General features: G+C 36.7%; 6 protein-coding genes across 14 annotated transcripts; 4 read left to right on the forward strand and 2 right to left on the reverse strand.

Moving 5' to 3' along the window:
- The first annotated feature begins 225 nt into the window (after window positions 1–225).
- LOC103865698 (S-protein homolog 9-like) lies at window positions 226–1711 on the forward strand. Its single transcript, XM_033289850.1, has one exon. It carries the CDS (start codon window positions 1186–1188, stop codon window positions 1582–1584), a length of 399 nt encoding a protein of 132 aa, XP_033145741.1. The 5' UTR covers window positions 226–1185; the 3' UTR covers window positions 1585–1711.
- Window positions 1712–2001: 290 nt separating this feature from the next.
- On the reverse strand, window positions 2002–3517 carry LOC103865699. 4 transcript variants are annotated; one of them, XM_009143529.3, is made up of 3 exons: window positions 3092–3517; window positions 2543–2945; window positions 2002–2472 (listed from the first exon to the last, which is right to left on the reverse strand). In XM_009143529.3, the coding sequence occupies exons 1-3, from the start codon at window positions 3264–3266 to the stop codon at window positions 2166–2168; spliced, it is 885 nt and encodes a 294-aa protein (XP_009141777.1). In that variant the 5' UTR covers window positions 3267–3517; the 3' UTR covers window positions 2002–2165. The 4 variants fall into 4 exon arrangements, with proteins under 4 accessions (XP_009141777.1, XP_009141780.1, XP_009141779.1 ...); XM_009143532.3 differs by having other exon boundaries at window positions 2543–2939; window positions 3092–3506; XM_009143531.3 differs by having other exon boundaries at window positions 2543–2942; window positions 3092–3503.
- Window positions 3518–3760: 243 nt separating this feature from the next.
- Window positions 3761–11744, forward strand: LOC103865701 (E3 ubiquitin-protein ligase Topors). 2 transcript variants are annotated; one of them, XM_033289849.1, is made up of 6 exons: window positions 3761–10184; window positions 10250–10378; window positions 10447–10504; window positions 10581–10837; window positions 11035–11130; window positions 11236–11744. In XM_033289849.1, the coding sequence occupies exons 1-5, from the start codon at window positions 9841–9843 to the stop codon at window positions 11102–11104; spliced, it is 858 nt and encodes a 285-aa protein (XP_033145740.1). In that variant the 5' UTR covers window positions 3761–9840; the 3' UTR covers window positions 11105–11130; window positions 11236–11744. The 2 variants fall into 2 exon arrangements, with proteins under 2 accessions (XP_033145740.1, XP_009141787.1); XM_009143539.3 differs by having other exon boundaries at window positions 11035–11124.
- LOC103865700 (serine/threonine-protein kinase PCRK1) lies at window positions 11338–13853 on the forward strand. 4 transcript variants are annotated; one of them, XM_033289847.1, is made up of 6 exons: window positions 11338–11577; window positions 11872–11973; window positions 12034–12104; window positions 12245–12891; window positions 12964–13086; window positions 13154–13853. In XM_033289847.1, exons 3-6 carry the CDS (start codon window positions 12086–12088, stop codon window positions 13676–13678), a joined length of 1314 nt encoding a protein of 437 aa, XP_033145738.1. In that variant the 5' UTR covers window positions 11338–11577; window positions 11872–11973; window positions 12034–12085; the 3' UTR covers window positions 13679–13853. The 4 variants fall into 4 exon arrangements, with proteins under 4 accessions (XP_033145738.1, XP_033145739.1, XP_009141783.1 ...); XM_033289848.1 differs by having other exon boundaries at window positions 12057–12104; XM_009143535.3 differs by having other exon boundaries at window positions 11345–11577; window positions 11862–11973.
- A 254-nt stretch (window positions 13854–14107) lies between these two features.
- LOC103865704 (protein WHAT'S THIS FACTOR 9, mitochondrial) lies at window positions 14108–15660 on the forward strand. The gene has a single exon (XM_009143543.3). It carries the CDS (start codon window positions 14401–14403, stop codon window positions 15562–15564), a length of 1164 nt encoding a protein of 387 aa, XP_009141791.1. The 5' UTR covers window positions 14108–14400; the 3' UTR covers window positions 15565–15660.
- LOC103865703 (amino acid transporter AVT1C) lies at window positions 15562–22347 on the reverse strand. Of its 2 annotated transcripts, XM_009143541.3 has the most exons (13): window positions 19391–22347; window positions 19020–19223; window positions 18589–18905; window positions 18065–18279; window positions 17846–17869; window positions 17090–17270; window positions 16775–16994; window positions 16501–16636; window positions 16407–16426; window positions 16167–16312; window positions 16045–16088; window positions 15904–15966; window positions 15562–15823 (listed from the first exon to the last, which is right to left on the reverse strand). In XM_009143541.3, the coding sequence occupies exons 2-13, from the start codon at window positions 19205–19207 to the stop codon at window positions 15725–15727; spliced, it is 1653 nt and encodes a 550-aa protein (XP_009141789.1). In that variant the 5' UTR covers window positions 19208–19223; window positions 19391–22347; the 3' UTR covers window positions 15562–15724. The 2 variants fall into 2 exon arrangements, with proteins under 2 accessions (XP_009141789.1, XP_033145737.1); XM_033289846.1 differs by having other exon boundaries at window positions 19020–22347.
- Window positions 22348–22409: the final 62 nt, after the last annotated feature.

Consider the following 22409-nt stretch of genomic DNA (forward strand, 5'->3'; position numbering starts at 1 on the left):
GCTAGATTAATATCCCTCGTTTTAAGCTAAAGGATAAGGAAATATATATATAATGTTTAGCACACTCTGTTCTCGAAGCATTTGCACTAGGTTTCTGAACAACTAGAACTGATCCATTCATGTTCTTTTTTTTGACGATCCATTCATGTTCATGCGCATGGATGGCCAATATTGGATGTATAACATAAATTATTTTGGCAAATCTTAACTTTGATTGTTTTTGGAATATATACTTTTCCTCCTGGCATTTTTGGAGTAATATACTTGTTGTGACATACTCGCATTCTATTTTATTAGGAAATATGGTAGTTTGAAGTGAAACTACATAGATGCGATCTTAAGTTTTCCAATAAAACAGAGCATTATAAGCTTCAAAAACAGAGTTTATTCAGGCCAATGTGGTTGCAATGCAGAAGAAAGTGTTTTAACCTAAGATTATGGAGAAGTATACAAAAGGAAGCTTATCTTAGCTCATTTCTTCTTTGTCACATCTCACTGATAAATTTTTTTGGAGACTGACGTCTATTTCTCACGTTCAGTTGAGCTTTTAATTATATATCTCGGTTTGGTTGAAATCAAATCTATTCCTTCTTGTCAAGAATTCAAGATTCCACTTTAATTCTCAAGATTCATTAAAAACAAATGCCAGCCAAATTATTTTTTTGACCAGTCTGTTAGAGATGAAACATAAATATTTTAAGATCAAATATAGTATTAATGAAAGATTACACCATTATATCTTTCATAACAAATAGAAACTATTTTTTTTTATTATAACATCTTTTCCTTTCTGATCAAAGAATATGAATAGAACGATTTTTTGTTTAGGAAACTGAATATATATATATATATATATAAAGACCTTGGCGTCATAACTTCATTTCTATTCTTTCACCAGAAAAAAAATTATAATTTACAAAAATTAGTTTCTATTTGTAAGTGCAGTAAGGATATATATTTACTAAAAATACTAGACAATTCAATAACTACAAATATATTATTAACTTAAACGTGGGCCTTGTATGTGCAGTAAGGATATATATTTACTATAAATACCAGACAATTTAATAACTACAAATATATTATACCTTAAATGTGGGCCGCCCATGGTCTCTATAAATTGGCACATTTTATCTTTCAATTGCATATACATTACCTCAAAAAAAAAAAAAAATACACGGAAACATGAGTCGTCTCTGGTGCTTTTTGCTTATCATTACATTGTGCGTGGGGTTGAATAATGCGGGAGTGTTGGAGAAAAACTCCGTACACTTCAAAAACTCTCTTGGTCCAAATAATATTCTTAGGGTCGATTGTTCATCTAAAGATGACTTTCTAGGCGTCCACGATTTGAAGCCTGGACAAACCTTTGATTTTAGTTTTAATGACAGTATATTAAAAACCAAATTCGATTGTACCTTAGCGCAGGGACAGGGTTTCATTCATCAGGCAAGCTTTAGAGCATATGAAGGTGGTGGTTTCATAGTTCATTATGGTAAGGAGAATTTTTGGGATGCTAGAGAAGATGGAATTTACTTTACACATGGTAAAGAAACGCCCAAGTTAGAGTATAAGTGGTCATAAAATGTCACTGTAATCCTCAAATGAAGTGGAATTTAGAGTTTTTTGTTTTGTTTTATTTTAACGGCAATTTCTCATCTCTTGTTCTTGTAAGAACAACGTATCGAATAAAATTTATATTGCAATCGCATCTGTGACTTTTGGTGGATATGAAAAATTGTGTTTGTTAAGAACAAATACAATAGTAAGAACTTGAATATATATATACATATATAACCTACTAGTTCTATATTATTTGTAGTATTTTTTTGATTAACATGAGCTTAACTACTTTTTGTATTTTTCATATAGATTAGTTCTACTGAAACGTGTGTTTAGTGGATCTCTTTCTAGAAAACTTTTATTTTCTGTTTGTTCAAGTTAGTAACTGATGTATTGTATGTAAATGTAACAAAATGACTTCCACGACTTAAAGAAATCTTGGAGAAAAACTCTGTACACTTTCAGAAGCGTATTATAACTTTAAAAAGCGTATTTAATTTGCTGGAAAGTATTTATAGACAGTGACAGCAAGACTTACAAAACTTAAGACCACTAACATATTTACATAACGAGAGAGCATTGTTGTTGTTTGTTTCTCCCTATTACCGGAACTGTTCAAGAGTCTGGGCAGTGTTGTTGTTCAAAAGCTTCATCATGAAGTTAAACCTGGTGTCAGGAGATGTCTTTGGCTGTGGCCAACTCGCTCCTTCAGGGATCTTGATGCTTCTGTAACCTTGATCTTTATAAAGTTTAGTGGCTCCCAAGTTGCTGAGCTCACAGTGAAGTCCAACAGCTCGACACCCCCAGCTCTTAGCTAAAGCCTCTGCTTTCCATATGAGTCTCTTTGCTATCCCCTTGCGCCGAAAACTCTCTCGAACCGCCACGTTCGATATGTAAGCAACCCCCGTCCTGAAACACAAAGGGGGCAATATATGAATGAACAAAACCAAGAGTATCAACCAACCGTTACCAAGCAAACCTTCTCTGGCGGAGAGGACCTTTCCTTGGAAGGTAATCCGCGACGGTATCAACAGTCAAGATCCCAGCTACATAGCCTTTGCTAAGACTAATCTTTGCATCGAAAGCACCAATCTTGAAACCTTGGCTACCGATGCAGATGGCTTCATCAACCGAGCTACCTACCACGGCGACTAAGCAGATCCTCTGGCACCCTGGTGGGACAGAGAACCCCATTATCATCCCCATCAGCCTATCGACTCTCAGGACAATATCAAGAGGGAACGAGTGTCCAGGGAAGAAGGAGCTGCAATGAGTCTCAGCCACTTCCCAGCAGTCCTCCAACCTCGCTTCCCGTACAACGATCTCAGGTGAAACCGCTGGGAAAAGATCAGCTATTTCACTTGCATTGCTTACTCCTACTCCTACTACACACACACAAAGAGAACAACTTTATGAATCAAAACACAAACATATCCATTAAAGAATCATCCCACTGATGAAAAATCAAACCTTTGCTCCTAACATATACATAAAGAGAGCAACTTTGAATCAAAAACAACACAGAAACCTGATTTTGAAGACGGAGTGTGAGAAACAGAGCCCGTCGGGGAGAGGAGGAAGAGAGACGAGTGGCTTCTCGGAGGAGAGAAGTGAGAGATTCCTGAGGAGGAGGAGAAGCGGTTGTAGTTGATCAAAGCCGCTGGAGATATCTCCGTCGTCGCCAACGGTGGTGTGCTCCGCATTTTTTTTCTTTCTCCCCCTACTCTCGCCCAACCCTCTCTCTCTTTTGGAAACAACAAACCGGCCGGTTCAACCGGCTAAATCGTCACTGGAAATATATATAATAATCTTTTTATCCGGTTTATCTCGGTTCCACCAATAAAATCATACTATCATCATGATGTCAACACCAACTGCCATCTTCTAGATTCATGGAGAAAATGCTCTCGCTGATCTCTTGATTCTTCTCTTTTATCAAAGACACTTATAGCCATATTATCTTCGGAATGGTTACTAGCATCACCCACTGTGTAGGCTCCTAAGTTTCAACTGGATTCATGCACAAATCATATGGAACTGAAATGGTTGCATCTCGTGAGCTAGTTTGGGAACAAAAACACGTAATTTGAAGTCTTTTTTTTTTAACAACTAACTCGTTATCTTATGTATTTATTGTTACATGTAAAGAAAAAAAGTAATATATACTCTATCGTTTGTTATATAAGTGAATTATGTTTGACAAATATTCAGTATTAGTTGAACACAATTAGTTGGATATCATTTTTTTTCTATTTCGGTCATGTTTTATTTTAAGTAAAAATTGACTTCATAACAGTTATGTTTCTTTTACAATTATAAGCTATTTTCTTTCACAGGTTAACCATATCTGCAAATACATTATAAAATATGCTATTTTTATAACACAATGATTTTATTTAGATATTTTCAAAAGTATGTTGTAATTTACCTTTAGTAAAATAAAAAGAAAAGTTTTAAGAGAAAATGATGTTACTCCTATTTTTTCCTAATTAACAAGAATATAAACCATGAAAAAGAAAAGAATCATTTGATTTTCAAATGCATAATATAGTATAGGTATAATTTTTTGTCAAAATGTTATACTGAAATGAAAGAACCATTTTTTATTGTATGAAAATATAAGGGATAAACAATTCATTTACATATGGCATTATACTACATATTACATGATCACGTTGTAAAGAATTATAAAGAAATTCTACGAATTTGGACCTAGAGAAAAATGGAATTGAGCATTGAAGATTCCAAAGCTAAGCTTCTCAACATCTCCTCCTTGGCAACATATTTTTTCTTTAAGGTCGAAAGAAAAAGATACATATTTTCTTATAAAATAAACAATACAATTTGATGAACCCACGAAAAAAATGAAAATTATTACCACTAGCGATTGAACTTTCTTAAGTTTCTTCTCTTTCAACACCATTTTTCTTAGAGATATTTCGTCATGATACATGATTAACACTTATCTTATTTTAACCCACAAATAAAGATCTTAACAAAAAAAAAAACGAACGTTTTTACAATGCACAAGGAATACACTTGCTCCTCCCTTCTGAGCTGGCGAAAGAACATGATGGATGTAATGCAGTGGCTTGGCTAGAAAATCATACCTCACAATCCAGTATTGAGATTCAAACAAGAACATGCTAATTGTAGTTGTATCTAACAATTGATCATATATATTGATAACTTATGCAATGATAGACTTACCACTAAAAATATGAGGATCAATTGGAACATAAACACTGCATAACAAGAGACGACATTTTTCTATTGTTTTGAACTCCAAAAAGATTTCAACTCTTTCAGCATAGCTTACTCTTTCAAATGTAGTACAACTAAAAAAACTCTCAAGACTTAATGCTTCAATTAACATCCCCAAGACTCAATGAGTTACTAATTAAGTATCTTCTTCTTTATCATCCTCTTTAATTACAAAAGGATTTCAAATTTATAGGATTTCAGCCTCTCGAGTAAGCTTCTCAAATTCTTGTTCTTTGGAAGACGGTTTTCATGTGGGGTCAAAAGAAAAATGTTAGTTTTCTTATAAACAATTGATACAGTGTGCATTTATCCAAAATAAATTCAGCTTTGCCCTTCCAATGAATCTTAATGCCATGTCCTAAGAAAGAAATATCAAGTTTATTATAGGTAGATCCAGAAGAAAAAAAAAAACAGAACTCGAAAAGTAGAATGATAAAAATGAAATACATACACTGTCTAACGCAATGCCATGGGCTCGAACTATCCCTTTAGATTCTAGAGAAGGATATTTAGCCTTTGAGAAACCCTTTTTGTTGCATGGGCCTTTTATGATCTTAGAGTTGGACCGGCTGTAAGTGGAATTCATATCCTTTTCCAGCTGCGAGGTTTCATAATAATTAGTTGTCAATACGACTTATATACAGTGAAAGAACAAATTAGAAATATAACTTGTATGACCCATTTGAATAGAGCTCGATCTGTAGGAGTTCCAGTAACTTCTTGGTTATCTTTCAATCACAAAAAAAAATAATACAAATATTACAGTCAATAGGATTATAATAATAATACAAAGAATATATTATTTTAAATTTACCTCATGTTCACACACCCAGGACAAGATGAGTTGTGATAAGTGGCATCAAGTTATAAGAAAATATGAGCATACCTTTGGCCACTGTGGTCCTCTGGGGACTCGCATTTGCCTTGTATTCGTCATCATGAAACTCTCGTTGAGTCCATTGTGCATGTTCACGAGTGAACTATTACGTTTCACATAAGCAATGATGGGGTCATGACAAATTTGGTGTACAAATTTAGTTCATGACAAGATTTAAATCCAAGCTAATACGTTTACGGTTTTCCAAATTTCATTTCTATCATTATATTATCTCCACTTGATTAAAAATATTGTTTACATTTGTCAACTTAGAATCTTGACAAAACCTTACATTTCAAGATAACTTGTTTAATATTAGCAATAATGGGTTAGTCACAAACTTGTGAATATCTAAGAGTTCAAAAACCCAAAACCATCATCTTTACAATAAAGGAACACAAATGACAAATAATTTCCAACAAATTTTTTTAGTGAAATATTATTATGATAGATTAGACATTTATCAGACATTTTTATGAGTGTATTGGGAATTTGGTTGTTCATTTTCATATATATCATTTATTTTCTTTCACTTGTGATAACATTCTAAACGATCCAAGGCTCGTTAAAGGTTGAATTTCCTGGTTCAAATTCGTGTGCTTAATACATTCCACATTCATGATGATACTTTGGATTATTGGTTCATAATACATTCAAGGTGAAATCTTTTTATTCAAATTCGTGTATTTAATTTATGTCCTCCTCATATTCTTTTTAGATTTTCCACGTCTAAGAAATCAGAAACTTTTTTTAATCAACTCAAATCAAAAAGAAATATATGATTTAATCAACGATGTAACAAATCACATAGTAGCATGAATGTTACATAAAGGGAATTGCAAAAATGGGATAGAAATAGATGCAAACACACATTGAAAATAAATGGTGAAAAATAAAGCAGCTAGTAAAATAAATTTCTTTTTTTCTTCTTCTATTTACCAATGTTTGTGTGAGAAGTGATCATGCAGTGACACTGCAAATTGTGCTATCAACTACAGCGGTTCCATCAGCCACAGACACTTGTGGAGGTTTCATACATGTGGATTCGGTGCCACTTTTTCTTCTTTAGTCACTTGGAACATATTGCATCAGCACTCTCCAACAGTTGAGTGGCATGAAGTAGTCTGGTTCAGGGAAGAAATTCCCCGCTGCTCCTTTATCACCTGGTTGTCTATGTTAAGGAGACTTCCCACTAAAGATCGAGATTAATCTCTTGGGGGACCAGTTGTTCCTGATATGTGTGTGTTGTGTTCTTCTCAAGTTGAATCTCACCAGCATCTCTTCTTTGAGTGTTCTTATGCTGGCGCTATCTGGTTTATTGATCCTTTTAACTAATGTTATTTTTCAGTCTTTTTACTTCCTATTGTAATAAGTTGTTCTTGCAACATGTAAAATTCAGAAAATGGTTATAAATTTTAACATTTTGACCCAAAGAAAAAACCAAATCTAGAAAACTAAATGAGATGAAAAAGAAGACAACAATAGACGTACCTCAGCAACTGCAGCATTGTTTTCATTAAGAGCAAAATGAGTTGAATCAATTTTGAATCTCACCTTAGAGAAAAGTATGAGCTTCTCCATCAAAGCAAACAAGCAATTGAACCGAACAAACCGAAACGAAATCATCCGGTTATTTATCTGAATCAAGTCGGCTCGGGTTTACTAAAAGCCCAAAAAGAGATCCGCTTTTCTCTTAGAGCAAACTCACATGTTTTGCCGAACCGAACTGAACCGAAATTATCCGGTTATTTAGCTGAATCAAGTCGGCTCTTGTTTACTAAAAGCCCAAAAAGAGATCCGCTTTTCTCTTAGAGCAAACTCACATGTTTTGCCGAACTGAACCGAAATTAAACGGTTATCTGGCTTAAACCAAAACGGTTCACTAGAATCCAATTGGGTCGGATTTACAAAAAAAATATCCGCTTTTCGGTTAGAGCAGAGCGAATAGAAACTAGGTATTGTCCTTGGCTGAACCTGTTCGCATGAAAAATATTCTGCCAAAAGAACCTGCATATTAGGATTTATAGGAAGGTATTTTTGGACATTGTTTTCTTTTGCATAAGCTATTTTCGCTCAAAAAGTCAAAAGTTCTCACCAGAAGGTCCAGTTCCAAGTATCCTTCTTTGACGGAACCAGACCACTGTGTGTTTCAAAAAAAAAAAAAAAAAAACCAGACCACTGTTGAACAGTTTGTATCATTAGGGCAAACTCATTCCAAGAAATCGAGGTGTAATTTATCAAACAGTTATTGTATATATATTATCCATTGCAAACCAAATTAAAATTACTTCAAAGAGTCCTGCATCATCTCTCGAACAAAAAGGTAAATAAATAAATAAAAAACGATTTCTATCATTTGTGCAACAATTTCTCTTTGTTGGAAGGCTTAACACTATCATCGGCGGCCACGCCGGGAGGGACGCCTATTAAAAAGAAGTACAAGAGTCGTCCGGAATGCTTTCCTCGAACGTTTTCACTTTGGAATCTGCAACATGTGTTTTGAATAAATGAGTATCTAGGAGACATAATGTCTTGGACTGTGAAAACCAATTAAAAACAATTTTCATCGATTAAAACTTGCCTTTGCCAATGATTCCTCGTCACTGTCACTGTCCTCGTCCTCGTCCTCGTCGTGGGGACTAGACTTGATAGTAAGAATCTTCTGTTGAGAAACTCTCAAATAGTTAGACAATGAAAAATGCAAACTGATAGAATCAATCAATCAAGCAAGAGAGATGATGAGGGACGAACTTACTCGTCGTTTATGTTCTTCAGAGGAGAGATGTCTGGTGAAATCTGTAACGCTTAGGTAAGTAAAGTAGCATGCATCGCAAAGAAACGACCAGGCAGAGTCACCCGAAGCAGTGCACTTGCGAAGATCATAACTTGTTATCGCCTGAGACCTAGCCAGTAGGGTTTGCCAGAGCCACTCTGCAGTATGGTACAGACATGACATACTCGGAGGAGTATATGAACGTGCCAGAACAAACGCTTTTGTTGACACCGAGAAATGAAGGGACACGTGTCTTCCAGTTCATCAGATATGAGCATTAATGTAGCTGGTGGTGGGTTACGCACTTTGAAAAGCGACACATGCATATAAATACATGTGCCTACCCTCCCTGTATGAATAAAGGCAAGGGACAGTTGAAGAAACCAAACTCTTTATAAAATAAATAAATTCAGGAGGATTAATAACAAACTGGTGTGTTCAACAACGACTCCAGTGGAAGAGAGCCTTTGCAGCAAGTCAGGATGTGCTTTCTTCAGGTAGCCCATGGCAGTGACCATAGTATCCCAACTCCTTCAACGCCCCTTCTACAATCTATTCCGCCGAGGCCATTAGTGTCGCGATCTGATCTTTTGGAACCTCCATTATAGAGAGAGACAAGCTTGCTTGCTTGCTTGTGGCCCAGGGGCGAATGTAGAAAGTTTTTTTAGTGGGTGCATAATTAATGTAAAATGAAATATATGATATAGAAGATCGAACTTGAGTCATCAAGGGGGTGCACAAGAGGATATTAACCATCTTTTCCAGCTGAATCTTTGTGTTTTCACATACAAATTTTTTTATTGTCATAAAACTATGGGTGCACGTGCCCCCATTGTTATTGCTCTGGCTTCGCCACTGCTTGTGGGTGAGACTTGAGAGCGAGCTTTCGATGAAGAAAGGGATCCTTCATTTTTGTAACAAGAAGCAATCTTGTCGTCAAACCGAACCGGAATTAACCGGTTCTCTACCTGAATCCGAATCGGGTCGGATTTACAAAAAGTCCTCATATTATTGTCAACAAAACGAACCGGAATAAACCGGTTATCCACCTGAATCCGAACCGGGTCGGAATTTACAAAAAGGCCCAAACTCTCTTTTCATTTTGTAACACCAAGCAATCTTGTTATCAAAACGAACCGGAATAAACCGGTTATCCACCTGAATCCGAACCGGGTCGGAATTTACAAAAAGGCCCAAACTCTCTTTTCATTTTGTAACAACAAGCAATCTTGTTATCAAACCGAACCGGAATAAACCGGTTATCTAACTGAATCCAAATCGGTTCACTAGAATCCAATCCCTTTAGAGCCCGTCTTCGCCGAACAAACCCAATCACCGGAGCAAAAAGAGAAACTCACCGGTCATGCCGACGACCTCATCTTCGCGTTCCATCGGGAAAAGGAACTCTCCTCCTAGAATCGGCGAGAAGTTCCCGGAAAGAGCAATCCTCGCCGCCGTAAAAGAGCAATCATGTCCGATATGCCTTGAAAACCTAACCCACCGACGCGCCGCCGTGATCCCGTCGTGCAGGCACGGGTACTGCCTCGGTTGCATCCGCAAGTGGAGCGGCCTCAAGAGAAGCTGCCCTCTCTGCAACGCCCGTTTCGACTCCTGGCTCGTCGTCAACGATCTCGCTTCTAGAAGATTCCGCGAGGAGCGCTTACCGCCTCTCCGTGATCGCGAGACAGTGACTTATCATCGTCGGAGGTTAGTGTTCTCTCTCTCTGTGATCATCTCAAAGTTTGCATCTTTTTGATTTGCTTGTTTGTTAGGTCAATGGATGTGTTGGAGAGCTCTAGCTCGAGAAGGTCAAGGCCATTGCCGTGGAGGAGATCTTTTGGACGCCCTGGTTCGGTTCCTGATCATGTTATCTTGGAGAGGAAGCTTCGCTGGCGAGCTAGGTTGGTTTGAGATTAGTGTTCAGTTTGTTTTCGAGTTTCTAACTAGTTTTGTTTTGCTACTAATGCAGCATATACGATAGACAACTACGAGCTGTTCGCTTGCATTCTAGGCCAAGCTTGCTACTGGTGAGTTTCTATGTGCTATGGTCGATGATTGCACTCTTGGTTAGCTGCTTCGTGTGTAATCTTTGTAATTGTGCAGGTGAATGATGATCACACTAAGGCGAGGATAATTGAAAGAATCGAACCGTGGATGAGAAGAGAGGTTCAGGCAGTCCTTGGAGATCCTGATCCTTCAATCATTGTTCATTTTGCATCGGCCCTTTTCATCAAAAGGCTTGAGAGAGAGAACAATGGACAATCAGGGCAGGTGGGAGGGATAGTAATGGAAGACCAAGTCTCCTCCTCTCTTGGAGTATTCTTGGGTGATAAGGAGGATATCTTTTGGCATGAACTGAGGTAAGGATCAAGTAACTACGGATTGAGTTGTAGTAAACAAAAACACATAGGGGCTACATACTAAAGTAGAGCAATCTAGAAGGGCTGTGGATTGTCAGTATAACCGGCGTTTGATTATGGAACTGATACCGGTTTTGGTTTGTGTCATAATATGGTTGATGACCATTTCTGATGAGAAAGATTTACATATTGTTCAGATGTTTTGCTGAGAGTAGCCTCACGATGGAAACATATGATGCAGTAGTTGAATACATTGAGGTGGAGTAATAATGGCAATAAACAAAAAGGTAAAGGAATTGATTGGGAGGTTAACTCTGTCTGTATGAAAACCGGTTTCACTAAATTTTCTGGCTGTAGAAATTGGTTTTGAGATTTCAATATTATGTATTTGTTTGCAGATAAACCAAGGATTACGCTCTGTGCCATATGAAGTATATATATAGAGCAAGACTAATGATGAGACTGTTGGTGTCTTGGAAGTTGAATTCCTGCAAGTAAGGTCGCCAAGAGATATAGAGTAGGTAGGAAGGAAGATGTTGAGATGATGCAAGTTTAGGTGTGTGTGTTCTCTTCTTTAGCTGTTGGGTGGATTCTCAAATAGATGACTGACACTTCAGTTTCTACTACGCCAACTTCTCACCCTCCCAAGAGTTCTTAAAAAGAGTCCCAACGATTTTCCTCACCTCATCAATGTTTCTTAGGATTCAAGGACCACCTGTTTCAACTACATTAATTAAAAGGTAACTCTTTTTTTGAGTAGTATTGACTATCAACAATTTTGTGTACTAATGGTGTCATTGTATCAGTTTTTCTACTTGTTATCGAAACTATAACGCATGTATGTTATGACCCTGTCCCGTGTGGGGAAAGCTTATTTGAAATAGAATAAAAACGGAGATTTCATTAACTTTTCATTTAAGCCCTTACCTTAACGGCTACGGCTAGAGGTTATGGGGATGTGAATAAATAACCAAAATAAATAAATAAAGAAGCAAACAACGTGTTCTCGAATTTCACTATTAAGGTATTGATAGTGAGCAAGCAAGAGGCTTGGAGACGAAATAAAAAAGCGTATATGGGTTGGTAAGCGGCAAATCCAGCTGCCAATGCCTATTTGACTTCCCTATTAGATCATGGTGAGCTCGTCTTCTTCTTTCTTCTCTCTCTCTCTCTCTCTAAATGTTATTGCTTTAAAGATCTCTCAATCATGAACATGAAGACCCCAATCACAACATTCCATTCCTCCTCATGAATACTTCTACATCAGGTTTCCTTCTCAAAACTATTGAACTTTTCTGTATTTGTGCAATATTGTGCTGAGAAATGCTATTTGATTGCTCAATGTGTGTTAGAAAAGAGGAAGTTGACTTGCTTGATTTGGTTTTGTGTGTCTTTTTATCATTACAGTGAGGCGATTGGTTTCCTCAAAGACAATGAAATGTTTCCACTTCAGCAAAGACAAATCTCAGGATGAAGTCAAGACTAAAAAATGTGATTCAATACGATCTTCTTCCATTGCCAGAGGAGGATCAGTGGGGTCTGAGTTTAACTCACAAACAAGTACTACCACTACTACTACTTCCTTACACGTCCTCTCTGAGACGCACATTAACAACCTCAAAGTCTTCCCCCTCGATGACCTCAAAACCGCTACCAACAACTTCAGCAGGTCCTTGATGATCGGCGAAGGCGGCTTTGGTGGCGTGTTCCGCGGCATCATTCAAAGCCCTGAAGACCCTCGTAAAAAGATCGAAATCGCAGTGAAACAGCTCAGCAGAAGAGGCTTACAGGGGCATAAAGAATGGGTGACAGAAGTGAACGTGTTGGGAGTAGCGGAGCATCCGAATCTCGTGAAGCTGATCGGTTACTGCGCTGAAGACGATGAGAGAGGGATCCAACGGCTGCTTGTTTACGAATACGTACCGAACAGAAGCGTTCAAGACCATTTATCTAACCGTTTTGTACTCACTCCTCTCCCTTGGTCTACTAGAATGAAGATTGCTCAAGACACTGCTCGTGGACTCGCTTATCTTCATCACGGCTTGGAGTTTCAGGTCTCTTTCATCACACACGCCCTTTAAATTAATCTTTCTTTTCTTATAAGCTATATTCATCTTATAATGCAGATTATCTTTAGAGACTTCAAATCTTCAAACATTCTTCTTGATGAGAATTGGAACGCAAAGCTCTCTGACTTCGGACTAGCTAGAATGGGACCTTCTGATGGAATCAGTCATGTCTCAACCGCGGTAAGTAAAGCCTTGACATGTTTGTTTGCGTTTTAGTATCTGATTGTTCAAAACAATCCACCATCAGGTTGTAGGGACCATTGGTTATGCAGCTCCGGAGTACATCCAAACAGGACACCTCACGGCCAAGAGCGACGTGTGGAGCTATGGAATCTTCCTCTACGAGCTCATCACAGGGAGACGGCCGTTCGACAGAAACCGACCAAGAAACGAGCAGAACATCTTGGACTGGATCAGACCACACTTGGCTGATATCAAGAAGTTCAAGATGATCGTCGACCCAAGGCTAGAAGGAAACTACTACCTCAAATCTGCTTTGAAGCTAGCTGCGGTTGCGAACCGGTGTTTGATGGTGAAGGCCAAGTCTAGGCCAACGATGAGTGAGGTTTCAGATATGTTAGAGAGGATAGTGGAGACTTCGGCGGAGGAGGTTTCTAGTGATGTGCCGTTGATGAAGAGCTTGGCGCCTAAAGATGCGTTTGAGGCGACAAGGAGAGAGAGGGTTAAGAGAAGATTTGTTGAAGTTTTAATTGGGGTTAATGGTTGTCCTAATCTGCCTACTTGGTCTCCTAAACTTGTTACTTCTCTTTGATTCTTGATAGAGAAGTAGAGAACAAACAACTCAAATTCAAAACGTGTGTGTTATATGCCTAATATTTTATTACACTGCCATTATAACCTTTTCAGTAGAGATGCGTTTGTAACTGAACACAAGATCCGGATCAAAACAAATCTGTATCTGTATCTAATACAAGTTATAAAGAAAATGGAATGGATTTTGTAAAATGGGGTTTTCTAGTATTACGAGTTATTTTATCTGATTTGTAAGAAAAAAAAAACAGATATGAATTAGTAATTGAGATAATTTTTCAAAATCTTAATAAGTAGTTTTTTAGATTCGTTTTTTTTTTAAATAGGAGTTTCAGTTTTTTAGAATTTTTAATATCCAATAACACCTAAAGATATGAATTAATATTTAAATTAACTTTCCAGAAATTAGATTCAAATACTTATTTTATGTTTATTTTGATTTAACTCTTAAAATAACTGAACCAAACTTCGAGTTTGCATAAAATATAGTTTTTAAACATTCTAAAAAATATAGAATTAAGATATTATTTACTAATAAAGTCGATTCAAATATTTAAAACCAGAATGAGATTACGAAATTAAATCCGAAAATCTAAAAAAAAAAAATGGTAGTAATAGTTAGGGTTTATTACAACAACACATTTCATTAGGACAAGCTTTTTAAACTAGGAGGTTTAACTGGTTTCACATTCTACAAGTCGCCAAACCTACCGTTCTTCCCCAATGCTCTTCATCAGCCGCCGTGCCCAAACCCTCAAAACCCTACCTTCCTCCTCCACACAGATCCGCACCTACGTCGATGTCTACATGAAATGGAAGAAAGACCAATACTTCGACAACATAGAGCACATCCTCCGTTCCCCTCAGCTCAAATCCGTCATCGCTCTCAAGAACTGCATCACCAGCGACCCCAACAGCTGCATCCCAATCTCCTCCGTCTCCAAGAAGACCCACCAGTTCGACCTATCAACCAAAGTCACAAAGTTCTTACGGCAGTTTCCTAGTGTCTTCGAGGAGTTCGTCGGTCCCGAGCACAACCTCCCCTGGTTTAGATTGACGCCAGAAGCTGCTGAGCTCGACAGGGAAGAGAGACGAGTGTACCAAGACTCAGCTGAGGACTTGCGTGGTAGGTTGAGGAAGGTGATTCTGATGAGTAGAGACAATGTCTTGCCTTTGAGTATTGTTCAAGGGATGAAATGGTATCTTGGTCTGCCTGACGATTACATGATGAGTCTTGATTCTTCGTTTAGGTTTGTTGATATGGAAGATGGGGTTAAGGGTTTAGCTGTGGAGTGTAGTAACGGAGAAAAGGTTGTGTCTTTGTTGCAGAAGAACGCAATCAAGAACAGAGGACTACTCTGTTCTGAGAACAGAGGACTACTCTGTTCTGAGATTGAGTTTCCTCTGTTTCCGTCAAAAGGCTGTAGGTTGAGAGTCAAGATCGAAGATTGGCTAAAAGAGTTTCAACGGCTTCCTTACGTATCACCGTACGATGATTACTCTCGTTTGGATCCGAGCAGTGACGTTGCTGAGAAGAGAGTCGTTGGGTTTCTTCATGAGCTGCTCTGCCTCTTCGTCGACCATTCCGCAGAGAGGAAGAAGCTTTTGTGCCTCAAGAAGTGGTTTGGGTTGCCTCAGAAGGTTCACAAGGCCTTTGAGAGGCATCCGCAGATCTTTTACTTGTCTATGAAGAACAAGACTTGTACAGCTATTCTCAGAGAGCCTTATAGAGACAAAGCTAGCGTGGAGCCGCATCCTGTGTTGGCTGTGAGGAAGAAGTATATTCAGTTGATGAAGAGTTCGGAGTTGATTCTCAAGAGTAGAAGGAGTCGTTGCAGGTTTTCAAATGATGGTGTTGTAGAGAAAGATTTGGATTTTGATAGCTAAGCAAAAAGATTTTATATAGAAGATTTAGTTTTGTATATTGAGACATAGTTTAAAAAGTAGCCAAATCAAATACATCATTAATGTATTTGTTTCAAACTATATGAAAACAAAAGACAAAAGGTGGGTATAAGAGTTTGTAAAAAAAAACGAAAAAGACTGTTCAGCTGCTTAGTTTCTCAATGATCTGAGAGAGAGCTGAATATGAGCCAATGACAGAAGATATTGCTCCTACTACGATGATTAAGACACATAACATCATCTACAAAACAAAATAAAACATCCACAAAACAATGGTGTTATGATAAGCTGGTATAAATACAGAATTGCTAAGAACAGTACCTGTGTCCGGGTAACTTTTCTCCGTACTATGCTCAAGAAGCAAGCCGGTGGAAGTATTAGCGTCTGCAGAAAACAGTATGTATACAAAACTTAAGATTTTCACTTGTAGTCAAACCAGTAGAGAAGGGAAAGATAGCTTACGACAAGCATTGTCAACAATGATCCAATCAATGACATGACAAGACCTGCAAGATGTTGTTTCATTGTCAACTTGATTCCGAAGTATATGAGCATTACAATCAAAATGGTGGAGAGGATCTTACCAAAGAAAGGTATTGCAAGACCAACAAGAAGAGTAGAGAAGACCAATGCGGTTCTAATGGCAATGGCGTACCAATGTGACTTGTTATGCCTTGATGGTATTAGTTCCTCAAGACTCAGTGCTACTGGAGATAAGGTCAAAGCATATGTGCTTTCCTTTTGTTAAGGGGACACAAAAAGATGGTCAGTTTTTTAGACAATAAAATAAAATTATAGCTGAGTAATTTTCTTGAAAAGGATATTTGGTAAATGGATTGACCACCTGTGAAACAGTTAAGATAAAACAGGTTAAGCTCTCATGTGATCATAACCAACATTAGAATAAGTACTACTTACAGTAGTCCACACAGCTATCTTAGTAGCAACCAAATCCTGAGGCAAGTTGAGAGTAAACTGTGATTCTGTTGCTTCTCCAAACATTGTATAACCCATAAAAGCAACACCAGCATACATCAGAGTACAAATAGTAAAGCTGCAAAAACAATTATCAATCATTGTGGTATCATCAAAATGCTTGCATATGTGACAAAAAAAAATGAATGGTGCTGGACATATGTGTTAGATATGTTGAGGAAGGTTCATAAACTTATTAAAAGTGTAATAAGCTTACCATGTCAAGAGAGCAGAAGGGTATTGATTTGGATTGGCCATAGAAGTATAAATATTGGGGAAAACAGCATGTCCTGAGTAGCAGTAACCGTATAGACCTATAGCTACAGGTAAAGTTGACAAGTTCAGTGTAGTTCCTTTGCTGTGGATTCCAACGTCATCTACCAAACCAATCCAAAACAAACTTAAAACCACTAGCACCGATGCAATCACCCCTCCAGCTGACAAAATATAACCAAAATCATTATGTCAAGAACATTCCTAGACGTGACTATATATATCTCCTAAACTAAAGGATAATGAAACACAATTTCACCTGAGATGTAACTCAGTAGGCTGAGATCTCTGAGCCAAACGGTGGGGAGAACAGCGATTGTGGTTAGCAATGCAAATAGATGACGTGCATCTAACTCAAAACCTCCAATACTTAAACCAGCATTTGGATATAATGAAGACAAATTATCACTCTCCAATATTATATATTCAACACAGCACGCCTGCAATAAAAATACAATAATGTAACATTATATATTCCACACAGAACAGCAAGAGTGTAACCCTGCAGATATTCAAGGTTACATACTCACTTCTACTGAAGTAAAAACTGAGTTTTATGATATCACATTTTACCTTTTACGGTGCAACAAAAAAATTGTGAAAGAATCTATAAGCAGTTACCAGAGCAGAACTAGTTTACTTCTAAACTAAACTGTCAGAAAAAAATACTATTGAACTAATCATTTCACACTAGTACCTTTTGGGACCATTCAATCTAAAATATAAATACTTTTGCTGCTTTAGTGATGTCAAAGCAGCTTTAAGAAGGAACAAATAGAAATCAAAGGGAAAAGTTTCAGGTAGTGCCAAATCTAGAACAAGCTAGTGGGAGAAATCTATTGGGGCCCTGTGCTAACGTGTTTCACAACATGGGGCCATGGATTCTACATACGTAAACACCACTTGGAATCTCTTTGATTATGTATGTTTCTTTACAAAAAAAAAAAAGAGTCATGTGATTTCTATTTATAAAGTATAAATTGTAGTCATTTGCTGGAGGAATGCAAGTACTTACATATAGCTCCAAGTAGAGTACTATCTGCAACACATTAAAAAGAAAAAAATAATATAAAGTGAAAATAATGATACCAAATTCCACTATTAAAGTGTTAAGCTACCTAATAATCTCAACTTAATTAACTCTTCATCACAAAGGAGTATTCTATTGCTAGATTTGATGAAACATGTTAAAAATTCATAGGATATATTAATAAAAAAGGTTTTAGCCACTTACCGAGACAAAGATACGACCAGTGGTACCAAAAGCAGCTTGGCCAATATCAGGATATGTCTCAAGGTCAGACTCACTGTCAAGGCAATAACGCAGGAGGATTCCAGTGTAGAAAGAAAGAAGACCATATATAAACAGTATCCCTAATCCTAACCATCCTCCTTCTTTAGCAGCATAAGGCGTTGAGAGTATCCCAACTCCACATAGAACATTCAATCCTGTAAGCACATGACCCACATGTTACACAAGATGATGTCATCAGTTTACTAAAGAGAGATTACAATCATGCATGTTCTTTCAACCTAGACGTTTTTGGTCTTAACAGTTTCGTTCATGTGCTTCCATGTGCTATAGGACAATAGAGGTGGCTGGTGTTTTGTACTTTTCTCTCATTTTGAAAAGACAAAGGTCTTAGGCACATATACACATATCAGAGTGTGAAAGAATCTAAACAAAGAGCATCCGAATATATTTCATAATTCAATAACACACAAGCATTAATTATATTTGCTAAAAAAGAAACTCACCATTCATAACAGCTTGTCCATATGAGCTATTGCGTGACATGGGAACTTCATGAGACACTCTCTCGTCCTTTCGCATGGAACTTCTCCTAGAAGGAACAGGAGGGAGCAAGCCATGAGAGCTAAGCCTGTGTTTAGGTGGTGGTGGTGCTTGTTCTTCTGCTTCGAGCAGAGGCTTTGTAACAACAGGTAAAGATTCAGGAGTGTGTCTTCTTATCAGGGAAGAAGACAAGAAAGAGCTTCCGAATCTCGTCATCGAGTTGTTCCCAAGAAAACCGATACTTGGAGACGGTACACTACTGTAAAGATCAATGGATTGCCTACAAAACATTAACAAGAACACACAAAACATCAAAATAAATAATGCATATTAATTAATAACCCTTTTTGTTACAAAATCAACCAAGAATTTGCATGCTAGGATAGAGATAGACCTGTAACTCTGTGGCCAAGCCGTAGTGTATGAGTTAGGCTTATTCTGCGTGTGATGTTCATCATTAGCATCAGAGGAATCAGAATGGCTGTGACCATCTTCTTCTTCTTCTTCTTCTGCGTAATCTTTCCTGTCGTCTTCATCCTCGCTTTCAATGTAAAAGCTCTGATCAGAAGGTACGTGATTCATTTTTTCCTAATGAAATCTGAATGATTCATGCAAGAAAATATATATATAAAAAAAACGGAAATGAGAAACAATCAACCTCTAGAGTAAACAGTCTATATATGTTCTATGTTCAAACATGATCTCTTTACCTTGTAATAAAAATCATAAACGTGACAATTTATAGTTCTTAGACTTTGGTGTTACCTGAAGATGTTGCCTTGGATCCAAATGATAATGAGCTTCAAGATCAGAAGAGAGTCATGAGAGAGATAACGAGAGAGATGTGGAGGATATAGAGAGGAGAGTGGAAGAGAACGAACAAGGGGGAAGGAGGGAGACAGAGCGGCTTTTTCTCCTCTGTATACCTTTTCAATTTTACAAGTCAGCTTTGAATTATTAACAATAATTTTTTTTAAATAAGGTAACTTTTCTTAATTACTATATAATTTTTCAAACTTACATATAATTACTATATTTGGCATGTGTTAATGGTTCGAAATAATGATGTTACTATGGTATCATAACTTGGTTGAGGTTAAGCACCATAATTATATTCTTTTTAACATAATATTTTAAATTTTTGGCTCGATACCAATTTTTAAATTTATAATTTGATTGTTTTGTCCTTACTTTTTGAGAAGAATATGTCATTATTTTACGCCAAATATAAAATTTATGGCTCATTAGCAGAATCAAAGGGTCGTTTTTTGGCAGTTCAAATTAAAAACTGATTTTGATTCTGTTTATATTTGGTAGGCAACCATATCTTGCTTACTGAGATAATTTAAATTATTAATGCAATATCTCAGCACTGACTCGGAGTCTCGGATCATGTGTATGTTTTTAAATTTAAAACAAACAAAATACTCAGTTTGAGGGATCTGTTTATCTATTTCCGGAAGGAAAACTAACCAAAAATATGTTATTAAATACATAGGAATTAGAATGAGATCTTTTCTTGTTATGGTCATGAAAAAGAAGTAAGATTTAGCATGAGAGTAATATTTTTGGTATAGTTGATAATTTGACGTTGAATCATAATTAACTGTACGTATAGTATTCAAAGAAAACATCTATAAGTCGCAAGAACAGAATCACATCATGTGCAAGATCAATAACTCAGGAGCATGTGCACATTTGATCTCCTTCGTTGATTCTCCGCTTCCATCGACATATACCTCAATTTCCACATGGTTTGCTGTTGTTGTTTTTTTGTCTCACAAACATTTTGCATAGAGGGATACGATACATTGATCATTGATTCAGTTCAGTGTACTGTGTCTTCTAGGGGTGATTTTGTTCGGGACATAGATTGCCACTAAGCACAACATTTATGTGTCTATCAGTCTATGGTGCGAAGGTGTGTGGACCAATACTTTTCACAAAATTGTATCGACCGATCAATAATCTAGAGGGGTCGTCAGCACCTCACAATACCAAAACAGAGTATAAGAAACAGGGGAGCTCACAGGAAACCCTCCCTAGATGAAGACGGAGGCGAATCGATGATTGATCTCTGAGTCGATAACGAATTGGGTCTCTCCTGATGTGTTCCTTCCTCCTCTCATTTGATTCAAAAAGCGATCTTTTTTTTCTCCTCTTGAGCTCTCACGCTACTAAAGGTGCAGACCAAAAGAATTGGTCTTGAGGAAGAAGAAGACAATAAGGTTCTCTATGTTTTGTGTCCACGTCATCGTTCACACGTGCACGTATGGATGGATAGTAATTGTTTGTCTGATTCAACAAACAATTACTATCCTCTAATTTCTATACGGTTAACAATATTGTCCTTTTGTTTTTAAATCTATATTATTAAAATAGAAGTACCCATTAAAAAATACCTCTAATTTTTCTAACTTAGGGGGTGATTGGTAGTTGCTGTAGGTGTTATCTACAGCCCTATTTATTTTCACAGCACTAAATTGAGAGCAATCAAGCTTTAATTTTTTTTTTAAACCACAGCTCTTGAATTAATCTACAGCTGTACAAGTGCTCTGCAGAGCCAAATATCCAAAGCAATTGTTTAGTGCTTTCCATAAAATTCTACAGCAATAAAATCTAAAGCCACATCAAAAAGTCTACAGATTTTTTTCTACAGCAAAAATTTTAAAGCTACAGCCATTACCAATCGCACCCTTATTTACACTTTCATGTTATTAAGAATTAATTAAACTATTTATTTTAATGTTTGTTTTTTTCAGTTAAATTAATAAGTTTTCCTTAATCAAATTTAAACTTAACTAGATTTTGACCCGCGCTTGGAAAGCGCGTAATTGTTGGATTATATTATAACTAGATTTTGACCCGCGCTTTGAAAGCGCGTGATTAACCTTCTTGCATGAGTCATGAAACTTTTATCTTTTTACATGTTAGATATACCAAATTTAAAATAGTTAGAACAAAAGAGTCATAGTATTCTCTTATCATATTTTATAAGAGTATATAAGTAGACATAAAATATTTGTATTCTCATTTTTTTTTGAACTGATTCTTACTTACATTCTCATTTGCAAAGATGATTTACATAGTTTCGTCTGACAATAAAATGTATTAGATTTCATATGTATATATTGTAAGGTCATAAACCCATTTACGGCAGATCTAACTTTAGCTATGTTATAGGAAGATATATTGTTCTGAAATTGGTATAAACACGAAACCGAACTTTCGTAGGAGTTGCAACTTAAGTGAGATATTGTATCTTGTCTATGGTAAAGTCTTGCACAGATGACAGATGTAAACTGAATATTTTCGTAATGATATTTCCTTAAATAATATAGATTTTTGATTGCAAAACTTTAATGCATTAATGTTGAAATAGGTTTAGGAAATAAATGATGCGTACAATTAGGAAAAAATTGCTGCAATATGGTTGGGCTAAAATTTATGTTCGTTTTGAATTTTGAAAACAGTGGGATTTTTTTTTGTCACTAAAAACAGTGGGATAAAAACTCCTTTTTGATTGGTCGAATTAATGGAGTCACAAATTATTATTATTTTTTTAAAGGAAAATAACTAATGGCAGAGAGTTGTAAATACCTTGAAAATTTAAGGGCAGAATCCTAGTAGGGATTCTGCTTTAATAGTATAGATACAAAGTTTTATTATATCGAAAAACATAATTTTTAACAGCTATATAATCTATAAATTAGTTTATTTGAAATTTTATGTGTACACTTTTACGTAAGTTTCTTTTCGACATGAGAATTATATCCGGATCAAA

The sequence above is a fragment of the Brassica rapa genome, chromosome A04 (genome assembly GCF_000309985.2).
Source record: "Brassica rapa cultivar Chiifu-401-42 chromosome A04, CAAS_Brap_v3.01, whole genome shotgun sequence".
Taxonomy (NCBI): Eukaryota; Viridiplantae; Streptophyta; class Magnoliopsida; order Brassicales; family Brassicaceae; genus Brassica; species Brassica rapa.